Raw genomic sequence first — 18,530 nt, 5'->3', positions numbered from 1 at the left:
CCAGATACTGTTCAGAGGAAAGAGATAATTTGGGTTAATGAACTTCTTTCAGATTCTGTGCATCCATTGCCAGAAGGAGATAAAAATGCAGAAAGACTTCCTGCAGTTCACCTGCTGGGGTGGAATCTCCAGGAATGCACAATATTCTTAGTGAAGAAAAGTGGACTTCCCAAAGCTTCCAACTTCCTCTAGAAGGCAATAACTTAGAATATAGTGAAGGACTGAGATTTCTTTCTCTTTCACAATTTTTCCACCTTTTCTGACTGCCTTAATAGACCACCAAAAATTTGCTTTCTGCAGCATGGGTAATTTTCCATGGGTCTGCATTAATGAATGATGGGTCTAGTTGTCACAGTTGATACATCTGTTATTCTTGCTGGTTATTCATTTGCAATATTCACATGCTGTTATCCTGTGGTTAGAATGATTATGAGGCTGGTTGCGGCTAGGCAAGAGAAAGGGAAAACCAAGGTCAAGACTGCAAGAGCACAGTATCTGGTTCTTATCTACTGATTTGCACAGATGAGAAGGAGCAACTGAAATGTGACAAGGAATTCTTCCAGGCTCCCAAAATTGGATCTAAGTGCCCACTCACCAGAAACCATAATCCCAGTGCAAGTATTAAACTAAATGCTTGTGGTTTGAAGGGGGTAAGCAGCATCCTCAAACATGCCATCTTTTATTATTTGCATACTGAGCATATGAAGGTATGAAGTGGGAAGGTGTGCATAGATGAATGTTCAAATCACTTAGACGAGCATTTGGTTGGGAAGTTCCCAATGTGGGTGGGTACTAACTTTTAAGTGTATTCAGTATAACATACTTACAAAGCCCCTTCAGATCTTTATGTTGATCATGAAAAGGGCTGAAACTCCTTTTCATAGGGACTGAGGCCTTAGGAATAAGGTCATCCTCCAAATACCTGAAGATGAACATATCCTTACTATAAGCAACTGTAAGCAAAAAAAAATCCTGTATGCCAACCAACTAAAAAAGTTAAAGGTAAAGGTAAAGGTTCCCCCGCACATGCGTGCTAGTCGTTTCCAACTCTAGGGGCCGGTGCTCATCTCCGTTTCAAAGCCGAAGAGCCAGCGTTTGTCTGAGGACGTCTCCGTGGTCATGTGGCCGGCATGACTAGACGCCAAAGTCACACGGAACGCTGTTACCTTCCCACAGTAGTGGTCCCTATTTTTCTACTTGCATTTTTACATGCTTTCGAACTGCTAGGTTGGCAGAAGCTGGGACGAGTAACAGGCGCTCACTCTGTTACGCGGCACTCGGGATTCGACCCGCCAAACTGCCGACCTTCTGATCGACAAGCTCAGCGTCCTAACCCACTGAGCCACCGCGTCCCTAAAAAACAAAAACAAAAAAAACTTACAAGTAGTTAAATAAGCAAATAGAAAATACAAAAAGATATTACCAAACTTGCTAGGTGCTGAAGGTAAATTTGGCATTTCAAGAAATCAAAATGAATGTAACTTACCTATATAGACTGAAGCTTGGTGCTTTGGGACACTATCATCGATGAAAGTTGTACCCAGTGTGTACAGAGGAGTTCCACCTGCTCCTAAGAGGAACTGACCCAGCAAGAAAACGTAGAAGTAGTTGGAAAGTTTTGATCTGCTGCCGGGGCGGCAGGAGATGGTTTGTCCTCCAGAAAGAGGTACTGGACAGATGTCTGGAAATACAGGAGCAGTAAGTTAGTGGAACTTTTTTATTTGTTAAGAGAAACTGTCTTCTGTTTGCAATTGTTTGAAATAAGTCTACTGGGCCTAGGCTGTAAAAATCTAGCTGACAGCAACAAAGAGTTAAGAGTTTGTTATCTCTTTGCTGCCATTTAGTAGCTATCCAGATTTTCCAGAGTAGTTATATAACCCACAATCAGAACAGTCATAAGATTTCAAAACTGCTCCAAAGTTTGAAAACTATATAGAGCCATTATTCAGGCAATATGGGAAAAACCAACATATAATAAATTAATTTTATGAGTAAGTCTTCTTTAATCTAGTGCTTCTAAATACACTGGGATTTCAGGTTCCCAAATTCTCAGAGTGCTGCTTGGGAATTTGGGTAAGACTGGTCATGCCTAAAGAATGGTGCTCAACGTGTTTAGAAAATAGAAGCCACTTCACTGAAACTACTGAGAATCTAACTTAGTTATATTCTGTTTTCATATAACTTAGGCAGCGACGGTGTGTGTAAGTATAATTCATTAATAAATTATAACTGACCAGATTCACTCAACTTGCTAAATTATAAGCCATGATTTACAAGCCACAATGCTTGTAAATTGTGTTTCCCTGTCTTTAAGTCAAAATCAATCAAAATATATTATGGCTTAACAATTCTTAAAAAAATAATAATGAGAGAACATGGTGCACTCTTAGTAATGTAAGCAGTGGTGGGATTCAAATATGTCAACAACCAGTTGTCCATGTGGATGCTGCTTCCGGAAGTCCATTCTGAGCCTGGGCAACAAAAAATTAGCTACCGGTTCTGCCAAAGTGGTGTGAATCCCACACCGAACATAAGAGATAAGAGCAGTAACTAAACATAGCAAAACACTCACTTGCTTTAAAAGAAGCATCCCAGTTAGGATTCTACCCCACCATTTTGTTCTAATCTCAACATCCCACTCCTCAGAGTTCCAGTTTTTCCAACTCTCTGCATTACTGAATATGTACAGACCTAATATGAAGATTGTTTTATATTACTGTTATCTGGTTGCTGTACTGAAAATTTTGGGATATTCTAAATGATGTTGATAATCCTTTGAGTTTTTCAGTGGTGCTTTGGTTACTTTAGTGTCATTCATTTTCCTCTTAGAGTTGCAATAATGACATACACTAGAGGGCGCTACTATTTAATACATCTGGAAAATGGAACTCATTCCTAAAACAAGGTGGGCCTAGCTAGATATTTTGTGACATTGTCTGGTTTTCATTTTCTTTTTTTTTTTAATAAAGGAGAATGGTAATCAATTGCTTCAGTTTCAATTTTCAACTTGATCTTTGTTGCCAAATGCTTCATTATAATCAATAAACAATGCATACAACGGTAACCATGTTAACATAACAAGGCCACATATTTTATTTTCAAATAACAGGCCTATTATTATGGTGCACAAAATATCTATGGGCCCTTATATTGTAAGAATCTTCTATTGCAGAAGATTAGACACTTCTCATTCTTCTTGCTCACATATTCATACCACCAGGGAATAAATAGCTTAAAATCCAGGAAGAGCAACTGCTTTTATAGCTTTTGATTCCTATCCTTCCTCCCATATCTATGGCAAAATGTTTCTATCTGTATAAGAATAAAAAATTGTCTGTCTTTGTCTTTCAAGTTCAGCTTATAAACGGGCTTATGTCTTCCCTCCAGTCCTGTCCACTGGAATTTATTTATATTGTCTCTTTCTGGTACTGTGTTTATAATATTGTGGCTCTAGCTCATTTCCAAAATTTCATATTTTTCCCCGTAACCTTTTCCAACCACCTTCTATCGCATTTTATCAGCTACATAAATCTAAAATATGAAAAAAGCTGTCTGGAGACCTATGAGCATTCTTCCAGGCTAATTTTTATATAACAGCAACTCAGGAGATTTTTAACCATTGTTTTTAAAACAAGCTGCAGTGGATTGAATTATACACCATGAAAGACTAAACCATGTTGCCCAAATCACAGGGTCTAGGTGGTTTAATATAATTTAAGAAGCTAGCTTGAAACTTTCTCTTGCTGAAAGTCTCTTAAGAATTCATTATACTTCATTTTTTTCTATTTGGGTACTTACTAACAGATCACCTTTAAACACTGAAATGTAATCAGCAGCCTGATGCTTATTGTATAAAATGGAAGAGAACAATACAGCTCAGGGCTGAGACCTGGAGTCCTTGGTGCACTCCAAGTCACTCTGGAGTCCTTGGTACTGATGATATTACCTAGTTGGGCAATGAAATGTCTGCAAACAAACAGACTCAGAGTGCACCCAAGTACTTCTAAGGGTAATATTTAGAATCAACTCAAATTCCCAAGTCTTGCATAATAGCTCTTAATTTATTTATTTATTTCAATTTAATTCAAGTATTACACAGTGCTTCAGCGGACAAGGTTCTGAAAGCTAAGACTTCATCTAAAACCCAGCATGATATCTTTTCAAAGGGCATAATGATCATGGAACTATTTGGCTAATGCTCTTTTCAACACCTATGCATCATCTTTTTCAGTACTCATTAACTCTCATTGCAGTAAAGAGAAACAAGATTATGTTTGCCATTAACAGAATCTTAGAAGGTAAGATTTGTTCTGTACCAGCCTGCTACCGGCCCTGCAGAAAAGGCAGGGACAACCCCTTTTTCAAGAAGGCAAGAGGCTGGAATTACGCCTGCCAAATTTATTACCACAAAAACAAACGGAACAAGACAAACCAAGAAACAGGAGCTTTAAGAAACATGAACTATCCAAGCGGTTGCCTTCAGCAAACCAGCCCTCCCACACATTCCCCTTATATAGAGTTCAGGGTGTGGCTTCTCTCTGCCTCCTTCCGAGGAGCCCCATTGCCCTCCTGTTTACTCCTAATTGACTGCCTCCTGCGTCGGGCGTCCTTGAACAGGGCCAGCTGTGGGTCATCTTCATCCACACTGTCAGGCTCACACAGCTGGGTCTCCGTGGTGACCAAGTGGGAGGGGCCTGGCTGAGGCCTCTCATCAACAAGATCTTCAACCCCCTCAGCAAGGTCTTCAACACCCCCCTCCTCCTCTGAGTCGTCCGACCCAACTGCCGAACCCACAGGCTGACCCTAAATCACAACAAGATTAGACATATCTTTAGCAATCCATTTGTAATAAAAACCAACAATAAAACCAATAAAAGCTATAGTCTTCCATGGACTTTTACTTTCCATAGCCAGCTTTCATTGTAATAGAAAACAAAAATACATAGTTCTCAACTTACAACCACTTAATGGGATGAGAATTTCCATTACTAAGCAGGGCAGTTGTTAAGTGAGTCACACTCAAGGTTATGATATTTAATGCTATGGTTATTAAGCTAATAATTCAAAGAGACATTTGTGCAGCAGGCTGAGGCAAAGATGAAGTCCCAGAACCAGCGAAATCTGGGGGCTGGACAGGGGACAGACTGTATCTGCCCTCAGTGTGGAAGAGACTGCCACTCTCGAATTGGCCTTTTTAGCCACACCTCTTTCCAGAGCACGATACCATAGGATGCCAAAGATTAAGCTAATCACTGCAGTTGTTAAGTGAATCAGGTAGTCATTAGGCAAATACATTTTTTACCAATTGACTTTGCTTGTCAGAAGCCAGCTGAACCAGCTGAGAAGGTCATCAATGGCAGCTATTGGACGTGTGTTTTGAGTAACCCCAATTTAAATAGTAGATAATTATTGCATATAGACTTTTCCTTTGAATGTTATGAGATCCCCATGGCTATAGTTCAAGTGACAGTTCTGATTATGTAGTACTCTAATACAATTCCACATGAATCTTATGTGACACTAAGATGTTAGGAAATGATTAACATTAAAAATAAAACCAATAAGATAAGAGCTATATACCTTGGAGCAGTCCATAAAATCCATATTAATGGATGGAAACTAATCAAGGAGAGAAGCAACCTAGAACAAAGGAGAAATTTCCTAACAGTGGAATGCTTTGTCTTCAAAAATTGTGGGTGCTCCATCACTGAAGGCTTTTAAGAAGAGACTGGATAGCCACTTGTCTAAAATGGTATAGGGTCTCCTACTCAAGCAGGGGGCTGGACTAGATCAGGGGTGTCAAACTGTTGGCCCACGGGCCGGACGTGTCAGGAGGAAACTGCACCTACCCCATTGCCAGGAATGGGGAAAAGGTTCTGATACATCATGCAACGTCACATGATGTCACGAATTTGACATGTCTGGACTAGATGAATGCTAAGGTCCCTTCCACCAAGAGCCTTGGTGGAGCAGTGGGCTAATGCCTCCTTAAGTAACACCAGCTGCCTGCAATTAGTGCAGGTTCGCATCTCACCAGGCTCAAGGTTGACTCAGCCTTCCATCCTTCCGAGGTAGGTAAAATGAGGACCCAGATTGTTGGGGGCAATTAAGCTGACTTTGTAATAATGCTGCTTGTGAAAGCCCTAATAAGTAGGCATATACATAGAATGAAGGCTACTGCTAAGCTTGTAAGCCGCCCTGAGTCTTCAGAGAAGGGTGGGATATAAATGGAATTTTTTTAAAAAAACTCTGTTATTCTATGGTTTGTTCTATATTCTTAAACACCACTAGCAAGAAGCCAAAAATGTACCTCATGACTGAACAGCCTTATCAAACAAAATCAACAGAATATTTACAGTCCTCCACATATAACTTATATTCAAACAAGCTTACATTCTATTCAAGACATACTGCCTTTGTGTTCAGCAGTTTTGTTTCTCTGAACTATACACTATGTTTTACTTTTTCTGTTGTTTGAGGTATGGAAGAAGGAAGCTACGTAAGTTTCCCAAAATGAAGGATAATGTTGAATTACTCTTAGCACAGAACATCTCAGAGAAGTACTGGTTTAGATGTAGACAGGTGTCTGTGTCTCTTTGTATGTGTGTATGTGTTTGACCACACTTAAAGGTAAAGGTTCCCCTGCACATGCGTGCTAGTCGTTTCCAACTCTAGGGGCCGGTGCTCATCTCCGTTTCAAAGCCGAACAGCCAGCGCTTGTCCGAGGACGTCTCCGTGGTCATGTGGCCAGAATGACTAGACGCCAAAGGCGCATGGAACGCTGTTACCTTCCCACCATAGTGGTCCCTATTTTTCTACTTGCATTTTTATGTGCTTTCAAACTGCTAGGTTGGCAGAAGCTGGGACGAGTAACAGGCGCTCACTCTGTTACGCAGCACTCGGGATTCAACCCGCCAAACTGCCAACCTTCAGATCGACAAGTTCAGCATCCTAGCCCACTGAGCCACTGTGTCCCTCTGAGCACACTTACCTATTTATTAAACTGAATAATGAGGACTCGAGGCAAGTAGTTTTAAAACATTTCTAATCAGTATCCTCAACAGAAACCATTTTTCAGTAAACCTCCCACTCAGAATTTCAACATTTCCTCAAGTCTAGTTCCTTTCATTTTCTTCTCATTTGCCATTTCCTTCTGAGAAGAAAATAGATTGAAGCACTCTAGTTAATGTTTTTTTTATTTTTAAAACAGCTTCAGTGTTTGTTTGTTTTTTTCAAATCAGCAATGACAGTGTTTTAACCACACTTCTTCAGAATGAGATTAATGAGGACACACCTCTTTGTTGCATAACTGCTATTTCCGTTCAAGACAGTTTCACTAGAAACAAATATAACAATAGAAGGCATTGGGTAATAACAGTTTCGCCCTTTCAAAAATTGCTCAGCAACTGGATGCTACAGCTCTGCACTCCCAGATAACCTCTTCTGAAGTCCTTCTGATGCATTCGGTGTGCCAAGCCAAATTTCATTAGCAGGATGCAAAATAGATTTCAATTTACATTTCAGAAAGGGGCCAGTTAGGCACTACAGTTTTTCTTCAACTCTGCTACTAGGAATATGCTAGGCAGATGACAACAGCCACTGGGGAGAATTCATTCAGTTGCTCATGGTACCCCCTTGCTTAATTGTTGTATCACCTTATATTTCACAAAAATAAAGGCTGTCAGATTCAAAGGTTATGCCCTTGCTATGAGGAAGCTGACAAAGAATTGAGCATATGCACAGTTTAGGAAGCAATATCGTATTCCATTCTAAAATCTGTTTTATTCCAGATCAGACTTGAATCCAAGCTATTGTAATAAATATGCTAAAATTATATGATGTCATTGTTCCTCATAAATAAACAATACACATTCTTAGAACTGCAGATGAAATCTTGTGGAAGCAGTGAGAATATACTGAGATGCAACTATGACCCAAAAGAAAAATAAATAAATTAGGTTGTTAAAAGAGTAAAATGTGAGTGTTACTCAAATCACAGAGTGAATTGTGGCCGTAAATCATGGACTACCTGTATTATGACTAGACCTCACTACTGCATAGCAGATTGATATGTCTACGTAGCAATTTAATGTTCATCATTACTAAAAATTGTCCAAATATTTTGGTAAATAACAAAAGTTATGAAAATATGCAAATCCTCAGATGAAAATAACTATCAATCAATAATGTTTGATAAGCCACTATATACATAAAATCTTTTTTCCCCCAAGCAGACAAGAATCGTGTGATCAGAAGGGATCAGCATTCTGTTGTTTTAACATTCTCTGCAACCTTTCACCTAATTTCAGTTGACCTTTTTTTAAAAAAAAATTCAGATCCCTTCTGATAGATCCAATCAGATCACTGACAAAAGTGCATTCACATGGACACTCCCCCCGCCCAGCAATGAGAAAAAAAGTGAATATTAAAAAGAGAGAAATATATATATGGGAGAGAAAATGACTGACATCTTGTAGCAGTCTATATGTTGCTACAGTCTACCTACCATATAATCTCTGGCAGATTACCTCCAAAGGAATACAACATTTGATTTTAAAAAAGAGAAAAATTATCTTGCCCTAGATGTAATATTAATTTTTAACCCTCAAAAGCTCTTATTTTTCCTTTCAGGGCTTAACGTTAAACCTCTGCCTTTTAATGAAAAAGGAAAAAAAATTCTCTTACTCATTGAGTATTTAATGATTAATACTGAGTGTGTAATATGCAGTGTGACAGTTCTCTAAGAAAAGTGGCTAATTACTTCACTCCTCTAAACACATTGCAACAATGGTTTCAAGTAACTTGGCAAGTCTCTATCTAAAGAATTTAATGGAATTACCATTGTTAGTTCCTTTTCCATAGGAAAAGTGGGATATAGTATTATTATCCATTGCAGTATTTTAGTCTGTAACTAGAGCTGGAACCACATACAGCATGTGGAATAACAAAAGTGGATTTAAAAAGTATTCTTTTGATAGCACTTCTTGCTTATAGGACCAGGCCCATTTAGATTACAGAGGAATGGGGCAACATTAACTTTACAATAAAATTAAAATACCTTGCAGCTCTTCAACTGATAGTAATTCAGATATCAGAGTCATATGATCTTGGAAATAATTAGCTACATCTGTGCATCAATAGCGGATGGGTTTAAGCAAGCAATGGGCATAGTAAAAAGTCACCACTATCTCAATAGTTCATTTTTCTTTGATATCCATCTTCGTTCTCTTTTCTTTGGCACATTCTCTTACTATATTTTCTTTACTCAACTCAACATAATAGTTTGCAAAGAGGGGGCTGGTCATTTTCACAACAGTATGAATTTTGATGTATAAAAAGAATGGAAGCCTAATAATGCAAGGTTATATAGCTCACATGGAAGTCTTCTCATAGACATGGAGGTTTCCCACTGAAGACAACTGTGCAACTACGATAACATTGGACTTCAAAGTAAGGAGATAAATCACATCCTAAAAGCCAGTTACAAAAGAGATTTAGCTTATCAGACACTGAACTGGAGATGTTACTCCCACGTAGTCTTTTGCAAAGAGATGTTATTTGTGAAGATAGCAGCTGATATTATCTTCTTTGTTCTGATTAAAAAACGTTAATGGTTCTGTCATTGGGACCACTACTTTCTATTAGATTTTGAAAAAGCTAATTCCACTGGTAATTATTATTACTTAGTTTCATTATAGTTAGAAAAATATGAAATGAAAGAGAAAAGTGCAAAGGAAGAAGAAAAAAATAATGACTTCCAATTTTCTTCAGTGCAGTAATTATGAAAATAATTCAACATCAGTGGTTTGCTTTATGTTTCACAACACCTCAAGCCATTTCTTTAATTACAAAATATTTCTAATGATCGAAACCTAAAATCAATTAGACCTTTTTTTTCTTTAATTAAAACAGACAACTTCCCTAACTCCACCACATTTACCATCCACTCTTCCATTGAGGAAAAGAATGCTAATTCTATTTGGTCTGTTGTACTGAGGTCTCTTTTAAGATTGTGTTGTCAATTCCCAATAAGCAACAGAGGAACAACAAATGCTTGTATTGCATAAGTACATGCTGGGTATATAGAGCAACAATAAAAGAAATAATGGCCAGCTTAAGATATATGAACTTACCTTCTGCTTTTTCTCCATATGTGTATGGTTCAGTAGTAAAATGTGGCAAAGAAAATACTAATGCTCCTAAAGCAATCAGAAAAGAGGACAAAGCCAGCCATCTTGGTTTGTGACCTCTTTCACCATAGAAGGATATAAAAAGGCATAACACGGAGAATGAAATGTCATAACCAGCAGAGATTATGCCAGTGAGGGAACTGCTCAAATCATAACGCTTCTCAATGGTAGAAATGCTCACATTTATCAATCCATTTACAATAATCCCTAGAAGAAAAAAGAGAGATGTGTTAGTTTATTTATTCATGTTTTTAATCTGTCAGATTTGTAGGCCACCCAACTCCAAAACAATTCTTAGTAGCATCACAAATGAAAAAGCGTAAGAAAAACAACATGGGAAAAAGAGGCATAATCACCCCAAGAGAATAAGCAAAACATACTCCTTACATCATAATCAACTTAAAGTGGTCCGTCAAACACCCTAAAGCAACGCTTGGAGAAAAAGCCAGGTTTTCAGAACCTGTTTGAAAGTGGGTCCGATTAATCAGATTACATATGTTTTGTTTCAGACCATCCTTTTCTGACTCTTGGTTAAACAGTGATAAAAAAATATTGCCCATTTAAGAAAAAAACACATACAATACTTTAGCCAGAATTCCCTTCAAAGAGAACTCTTAGGTTCCTTAACCTGATGGCCAAAACTAGAGACATCCAAGGAATTTCTCAGACTCTACAATTTATATTTACAGTCTTCATTTTCCTTTCCTATTTCTTCCCCATTTATTTTCACCTACATTAATAAATGAAATGGTTTTCCTTTTCCCCAGATACATAGCTCCTTGCAATATTACACATCAGTACGAATATATCTAATTAATGCAGAAGAAAATTTGTTGTGTTTCCAAATGATTGTACATAAGGTTACAGTGTTCGCTACCAGACATTCACCATCCAATTGATTCATTGATTTCTAAGTTTTTAATTCTGATTCCAGCCTATAGAATCCAAAAAGGATTGCTTGCTATTATTAAGAAGCACCTATTTTCATATTTAATTAGAATATTTCCACAAGTAGTTCTAGCTCTATCTTATTCAAATCAGTATCATTTCAACAGCAATGTCTGAACAACAATTTTATACAAAATCATAGACATTGACAACCATAACCTTCAATCTCAGTTATAGTTGATTGGATTCAAATTACCACCGTGGAAGATTTAGATGGATCAAATAACTAGGACTGCAATTGCTTAGTTCTGGTCAAATGCCAACTGTAAATATCACTTCTGAAACTAAAAGCTAAAGCTTATGTTTCAGGTCCTCCACCCATTGCTTCCTCACATATCATGTGGCAAGAGAGCTGAGGCACCATTTGACACATCGCTGAACAAGTTTCTTGTTGGAATAAAAACCTCATTTATGAACTGAAGCAGATTAGAGAACTGTCAAACCCGATGGGAGTCCACTTAACTGAATTTAATTTCTCCCTTTGATTTCAATGGGTCTGTCTAATCACACACAGATCCTATATGCATAGGCCATCCACCCATGTGATCTGTACACTGCACACAGGGGTGGGATTCAGCCAGTTCGCACCACTTGGCAGAACCGGTAGATAATTTTTTGTTGCCCAGGCCCAGAATAGACTTCTGGAAGTGGCATCCACACAGAGAACTGGTTGTTCACATATTTGAATCACACCACTGACTGTACAGATTGTTTAATTGACCCCAGTGTTCATCAGAATCAATGTAGATATGTCATTTGGCACATTTTAACAAACTATGGCAAGTTGACATAAGGTATAAAAACTCCCCTTGCTGCAGTGACATTTTCTCTTTATGTCAAGGAAACAGAAACTTTTGCACAGGAGTTAAGAGACTAGAAAAACAAGGAGACCAATAAGAGTTTCTGTTTTATTACCTCTATGGGGTTCTTTGGATCAAAGAAAATCTATCACCTTTGTTTGTTCCAATCAGATTTTATCATGAAAATAGTTGCTTTTAAACAGTTGGAAATTTTATAAATTTCCTTTGTTTACAAAACCTTATACCTAACCCTTTGCTGACTATAAATCCCTAGTCTTAAAAAAACCTAAAATTCAGAATGATGGAACATACATGCTATGTTGCAAAACAATTATGTGCTGAGTTGTATTATTTCACTGAAATGAAATGTTTGACCATTGTAAGCTCCCTAGAAAATCTGGCTATGAAGCAGTTTGTGACATTGTTTTAAAGTGTGATACAAAACTGAGTAAAGCAGCACTCAGATCTGAAACTCTTTTTATAAAACACACCTCTCAGTCTACCTCTTGGCACAGGAATGCCTGATATCAGAAGCCATTATCCAAAGACAAGAAGCATATTCTCATTTCCAGAGAAAATAAGATGGGAGACGCCTGGTGAAGATGGTCAAGCATTCAACCTCACTTTAGATCAGACATGTCAAACACAAGGCCCGGGGGGCGGGATGCGGCCCGCAAAGTGGTTTCATGTGGCCCGCGAAGCCATCCTGGAAACAGTGAGGGAACAGCCCCCACTGCCTTGGCCCTGGCCCAGAGACCCTCAGATCTGTCCCACTCCTGCCCAGGCCCCCATAGGCACCCTTGATGTGAACGATGTAGAGCTGGCCACGCCCACCCAGTAGGCCATACACACTCTAACCACGCCCACCCAGTAGGCCATGCCCACCCAGGCCACGCCCACCCGGCCCCCTGAGGGCAACCGCAATGCTGATGCGGCCCTCAATGAAATTGAGTTTGACACCCCTGCTTTAGATGTAGAAAAAGGAATCAAGGGAGACTTCAAGGGTCTCCACTCCATCCCAACACAAAGTTGACAATTATTTTCTGGTTTCTTTTCCAAAAGACAATGTTCCACTTGTAAGGTGATTGTCACACATCACCAACCTACCCTACTTTTTTCACATCTGCATATGAAAACCAGAGAAAGCCAGTGAACACATCTCTCCAGTGTGATTTTTTTGTTCTAATATACAAGGGCTTATAAAATAATCATGTAATATAACATACTAAAGATCACTTTACATTGTGAACTGGTCAAGGTCAAGGGGTTTAGAAGTACTACAGAGGTTTGGGTGCTTTTTTTGAGGGTGGAAAGCTTTCTGTTACTCATATTTCTAGATAAGAAATAATTGTATACTTCACATTAGCACCACAGCTTAAATCCACATGTATTGAATATGTGCTTGATAATTATGCAACAAAGTTCTATTAAGCAGGATTGTAACATCCATCAAGTTTCTTTTTCTATAAAATTGCAGAACTGGGACAATGAGGCCACCAATCTCTGCTTCGGTATAAGAAATGCTTTAATTTTTCTTATACTGAAGTAGAGGTTGGTGGCCTTATGGCATTCTGTCGGAGACAATGTTTTACAATAGTTCCAATCCTTGGAATCTTGGGTTATGTCCAGAGAATAGGGTGGAAAGGCGACTTGTCAGGTTCTTTGACAATTGTCTCAAACTGACAGTAATTATTTGCAATTATTTCTTGTTAACGCATAAACAAAATTATTTTCAATTTTTTTATCAAAATGCATTGAGAGAAAAGTGATGGGGTTATAAAAATGGAGCAACTGGATTTTTCCATTTAGGACCGATTTATCTCTTATTACATAGAGAAAGAGACTTATTTTTGTTTTTTCTAATGATAATCTGGAAGTTTCTTTTCTTTTTCTCTCATCATTACTAGAAAAACCTGCAGCTGGCTATTTACATAACAGTCTCCTAAAGATGAGGTGGCTGGATGGGGTCACTGAAGCAGTAGGCGTGAGCTTAAATGGACTCCAGAAGATGGTAGAGGACAGGAAGGCCTGGAGGAACGTTGTCCATAGGGTCGCGATGGGTCGGACACGACTTCACAACTAACAACAACTCCTAAAGATGTATTAATCTGGTCTGGTGGTTAAGGCACTAGGATAGAAACCAGGAGACTGTGAGTTCTAGTCCCACCTTAGGCATGAAATTCAATTAGTAACCTTGAACCACTCTCTCTCTCTAACCTCAACCCACTTCACAGGGTCGTTGTTGTGGAGAAACTAGGAGAAGGTATTAGGTATGTTTATTATGCATATTAATTTAATATTATGTATATCATGTATATATTAGTTATGTACATTATTAGGTATGTTTTCTGTCTAGAGTTATTTATAAAAATAACCAAGGCAGGATAAAAGTAAATAAACTCACCATTATACTACTCTTGGACACTTAGGCTATTGATTTATGGTGTCCCACAGGATTTCCTGGAGACGTTCAATATTTATATGAAATTGCAGTTAAGAGATAATACCAAGTTCTGGAGTGCCCTGTCATCACAATGCTTTGCTGTTTCTTGCCTTCCAACTCCAAGGCAATGATCAGTACAGGTAGTCCTCGTCTTACAACAGTTCATTTAGTGACCATTCAAAGTTACAACTGCACCAAAAATAGTAATGACCATTTTTCACATGACCATTGCAGCAATGGGAAAACCACAGAAAGGTCATAAAATGGGGCAACACTCAAGTGTTTCACTTAGCAACATAAATGTTGGGCTCAATCATGGTTGTAACTCAAAGACTACCTGTACTACTCTTAATGCTGTTGCATTACAGAATGGGTTGGATTAGGAAGAACACACTGAAGTTAAATCCAGTCAGGGCTGCCTCACAAAAAGTTGGATTTAGAGATTAAGGTTCAGATGTTTTATAACAGGGGTCTTCATACTTGGCCCTTTTATGACTTGTGGGCTTCAACTCCCAGAATTCCTCAGCCAGGCATGCTGGCTGAAGAATTCTGGGAGCTGAAGCCCACAAGTCATAAAAGGGCCAAGTATGAAGACCCCCGTTTTAGATGGGATTGCACTTCCTGGAGAAAATGAAACCTGAAGCCTGGGACCTTCGTTGATTTTCACCTGCCACTGGATTCTCAGATGGCAGTGCTGAGTGGTGGTAGTAGTAGTGAGCACCTGAACTATTACAATTGGTGGAGCAAGCTGCAGCTGTCCAAATTCATTCAATAGGTATCTGTGACTTTCCATGTATATCCATGCCACTTAGTTTACTGCTGTGGGTTCTACATCAAATTAACCTTGAAAAGTATCCCTAAGTTACAAAGAAATGTCAAATAAGTTACCAAAAGTGCAACGTGGCAAAGTGCAAAGTGCAAGGAATGCACGACCCTTGCGCTGAAGGACCTTGTATTGGCTAACTAATTGTTTAACAGACACAGTTTAACGATTGTGCTAATCCTTAAATCTATAAGTGGCTTAGGACCAAAGAAACTCTTCTTCCATTTCAGATATGTCACGTTGATGGTCTCTCTGCCCCCAGTCAGAGGCTGGTTATGTGACACACAGGATGAGGGGTTCTTCTTGGGGCCCCGGTGAAAGAAGTTTTGCCTTGTGTTAGGAATGCCTATAAAGATGAACCTCTTCCCCAGGACTTTAATTCCTGATGAATTTTAGCCTTGGATTTCATTTTGCTCTAACCTTTATATTTCTCTTACTGCTAATTGCTTTGACAGCCGCGCCGGAATCACCGTCACAGATGGGAAGGCATCAAGTTAGGGAACGATCTACCCGCAGCAGAAGTTACTGCTAAAACTTGTGGAATTCGCTCAGGGGCGCAGCGTCTCGGAAGGGGGGGGCGGGTTCCTCCGTTCTTCATCCCCCCCCCCCTTTCGATGGGACGGGGAGCTGGAGATCGGAGGGAGGGAGGGCGGAACGCTAATGTCTCCAAGGTAACTCAATAGTCCGGATGAAAAGTCCCGCTTACCTTGGAAGACGGAAAGCAGGCTGTAGAAGACCAAGTAACCTTTGGCGTTATTGCAGACTTGCAGGGCGCGAGGGGTGCACCGGCCGATCCCGCAGAGTTGCTCGTCCGGATCAAAACTCGGCGACTGCAAGGTATGCGGGGTGACCGATGGGAGTTGCGGGTCGAGAAGATCCGGGTTGGAGGTCTGGAAAGCAGGGTTGTCCAGCCCAGCCTTTTTCATGGCGAGATCGGAGGAGCCGGGAGAGGCTCAAGCCCGCCGCAGCGTACGAAGCACCTGTCGTCCGAGTGCCTGCCTGCCTGCCTGCCTACATAGGGCAGAGGAAGAAGAGGCTATTCAAGGCGGGACCTCGCTGTCCAGAACCGGCAAAGTGAAAATTAGGAAGAAGAAAAAGAAGGGCAGTGAAGAAAGCCAGCCCTCTTGAGAGAGGATGGAGGTGGAACCCTCGGCGTGGGACGAGCAGCTTGGTGACCTGAGGTTTCTCCTTACTGGAATGACCAGTTTTATCTTATGCCCGAGGAGACCCGCCACCCTTGCTCCCAGCAGCGTGTGAAATCAGCCCAGCGGGGAGAAAGGCGAGCTGCGAGCGGGACAGCCGCCAGAAAGACCAAGCCCAACCGTCCCCACGATCTCCCCTTTGCCTCCCCGCTCACCTTTAACTAGCAGCCACCGGAGAGGAAAGAATAAGTGCATGAATTCGTAAAGAAGAGTGAGCCGGTAGATGTCACCCGTGTCCGTATCAAATCTGGAGTTGCCTTCTCGTTTCTCCTCCGGACTCTGAGCTGAGCTGAGTTGGCTTGGCTTGGCTTGTTAATATTTGCAGTTTCAGGGTTTGGGCGATTCCGTTTCCATGCCCGCTTGCCACACTTTCCTGAGTATGGAAATATGTATCAAGACATTCCAGTTTACGGTCCTAATAAATGGCGATTCCAGATCATTGTTACAGCTCATGGCAAAAACAATGGGTCAACTTAGCCAGCCATGTTAATTGCAGGACATTCAACCCATCTGGAATGTTGCAAACAGTCTGCTTTGTGACAGTTAAAAATGACAGTTGTCAATGGCACCACTGGAGGCATGACATCACTCTGCCAAAAGTACACATTCTTTCTGAGCTGGACCTGTAGACATTAACACTAGGTGTCCCCAAGTTTAGAAAAAAGTGAATATTTTATACTTCAAGACATATCTGGGGATTTCACAGGAGTTCATTAAAGCCAGTGGGAGGACAAATAAATTACTATTTGAAAGGATTAAGAATGATAGGTGAGTTTTCCTTTTCAGTTTAAAGTATTGATAAGATTTGAACTTAAACTTGAATCTTTTCAATCCCACCAAGAATGGCAAAGTAACATTTCTGTCTGGTGTAAGTATGATTTTCTATTGTGATTAACAAGAATTTGTTAATATTTTGTTCAAGTCTGCCTGTCAGCCACTGCCTGTCAGCCACTGATGAAAGATGATAAAAGTGAGTATGTTTGATCTTTATATATATATAAAAAAACCTACTACTTTGCCTTTTTAAAATCAAGTCAGACACATCTGGCTACAGCTCTCTGTAGGCTGATGGGAGCACTTGCTACTTTTATTTTTCAGGATGATAGTAGTTCTCCTGTAGTTGTAATGAAGCCAGCGGAGTTGTAATTACATCCCTCCGCCCTTTCATGAGTCAGTTAGGAGATCAAAATCTACTTTTTATCCAGGCCCTGTTATTCTTTCAGGAGTTTTGTTTTAATTGCTTTAATATTTTAATTGCTTTAAAAAGTACTGTGATACTGTTTTTATAGTGTTTTAAAGCGTGCTTTCTTTGTATTCTTGGATGCAGTCCTGAGCCGTTATTAGAGTGGTCATCTTACTAAAACTCAAAAAAACAACAACAAATAAACAAAACACCTTTTGGAGGTAATAGCAAAGTAGAACTATCAACTTTTTTCTATACCCAAAGCACAGGAATTGAATATCTCTGCAGGGTACACTAAGAGGTGTGGGAGCAAATGAGTTTCCCCCGACTAATTACTGGGAGCATGAAGTATTCTGTACAGCAATGATTTTCAGTCTTGACATCTTTAAAATACTAGTATCTGGACTTGAATTCCTAGAATTCTGGGGATTAAAGTCCATACATCTTAAAACTATCAAAGTTGAAAAACACTGCTTTAGAGAGAAAGAACATGTCAATTATAGTTTCCTCACAACAGCAGAAGCAATATGACATTTCCTCAACAACCCACAATCACTACATAATAATCCATTGCTACATATTATGCTATATAGGTTATGCAATGAAAACTGACTCAGATGAGCAAAATAAGAATAATGGTGTTCATGATTCCTTTTAGTGCATAAATTTAAAACAGTAAACACCAGGAAAAAAGAGCTCTCTTTGGACTTTGATTAATTGAAACCATGTTTGTCAGACTTTTTAGGCAATTTGAAATATTTAAAAATTAAAATTCTTTTTTAAAAAAAATAAAAGTAGAGCAACAACATAGTACAATTAAAGTAAGTACATAGGTCAACATTGTGCAAATAAACAAATGAAGCATAAATTCATTTAATAGTTTATTAGGATCATCCAAAACGTCACCGCCTTTTTATAAAACATTCATGAAGTGAAGAACA

The 18,530-nt window shown here is 39.4% G+C and overlaps 1 protein-coding gene across 3 annotated transcripts in view; it reads right to left on the bottom strand.

Moving 5' to 3' along the window:
• The window catches only part of SLCO4C1 (solute carrier organic anion transporter family member 4C1), a 37,043-nt gene extending 19,422 nt beyond the window's left edge, over positions 1 to 17,621 (bottom strand). The window contains exons 1-4 of one of the 3 annotated variants that reach the window (XR_014491444.1): positions 16,562 to 17,621; positions 15,911 to 16,215; positions 10,134 to 10,397; positions 1,487 to 1,681 (exon numbers count right to left, since the gene is read on the bottom strand). Coding sequence is in view for 2 of the 3 variants with exons in the window: in XM_083354564.1 (XP_083210690.1) it covers positions 1,487 to 1,681; positions 10,134 to 10,397; positions 15,911 to 16,130 (679 nt within the window). In the remaining variant the exon portion in view is untranslated. Of the gene's footprint in view, positions 1 to 1,486; positions 1,682 to 10,133; positions 10,398 to 15,910; positions 16,535 to 16,561 lie in introns of those variants that run through there. The other 2 variants (XM_083354564.1, XM_083354565.1) reach the window with 2 other exon arrangements.
• Positions 17,622 to 18,530: the final 909 nt, after the last annotated feature.

The sequence above is a fragment of the Vipera ursinii genome, assembly GCF_947247035.1.
Source record: "Vipera ursinii genome assembly, chromosome: 2".
NCBI classification, from domain to species: domain Eukaryota; kingdom Metazoa; phylum Chordata; class Lepidosauria; order Squamata; family Viperidae; genus Vipera; species Vipera ursinii.
The sequence above is the reverse complement of the archived record's forward strand: the minus strand, read 5'-3'. Positions and strand labels throughout refer to the sequence as shown.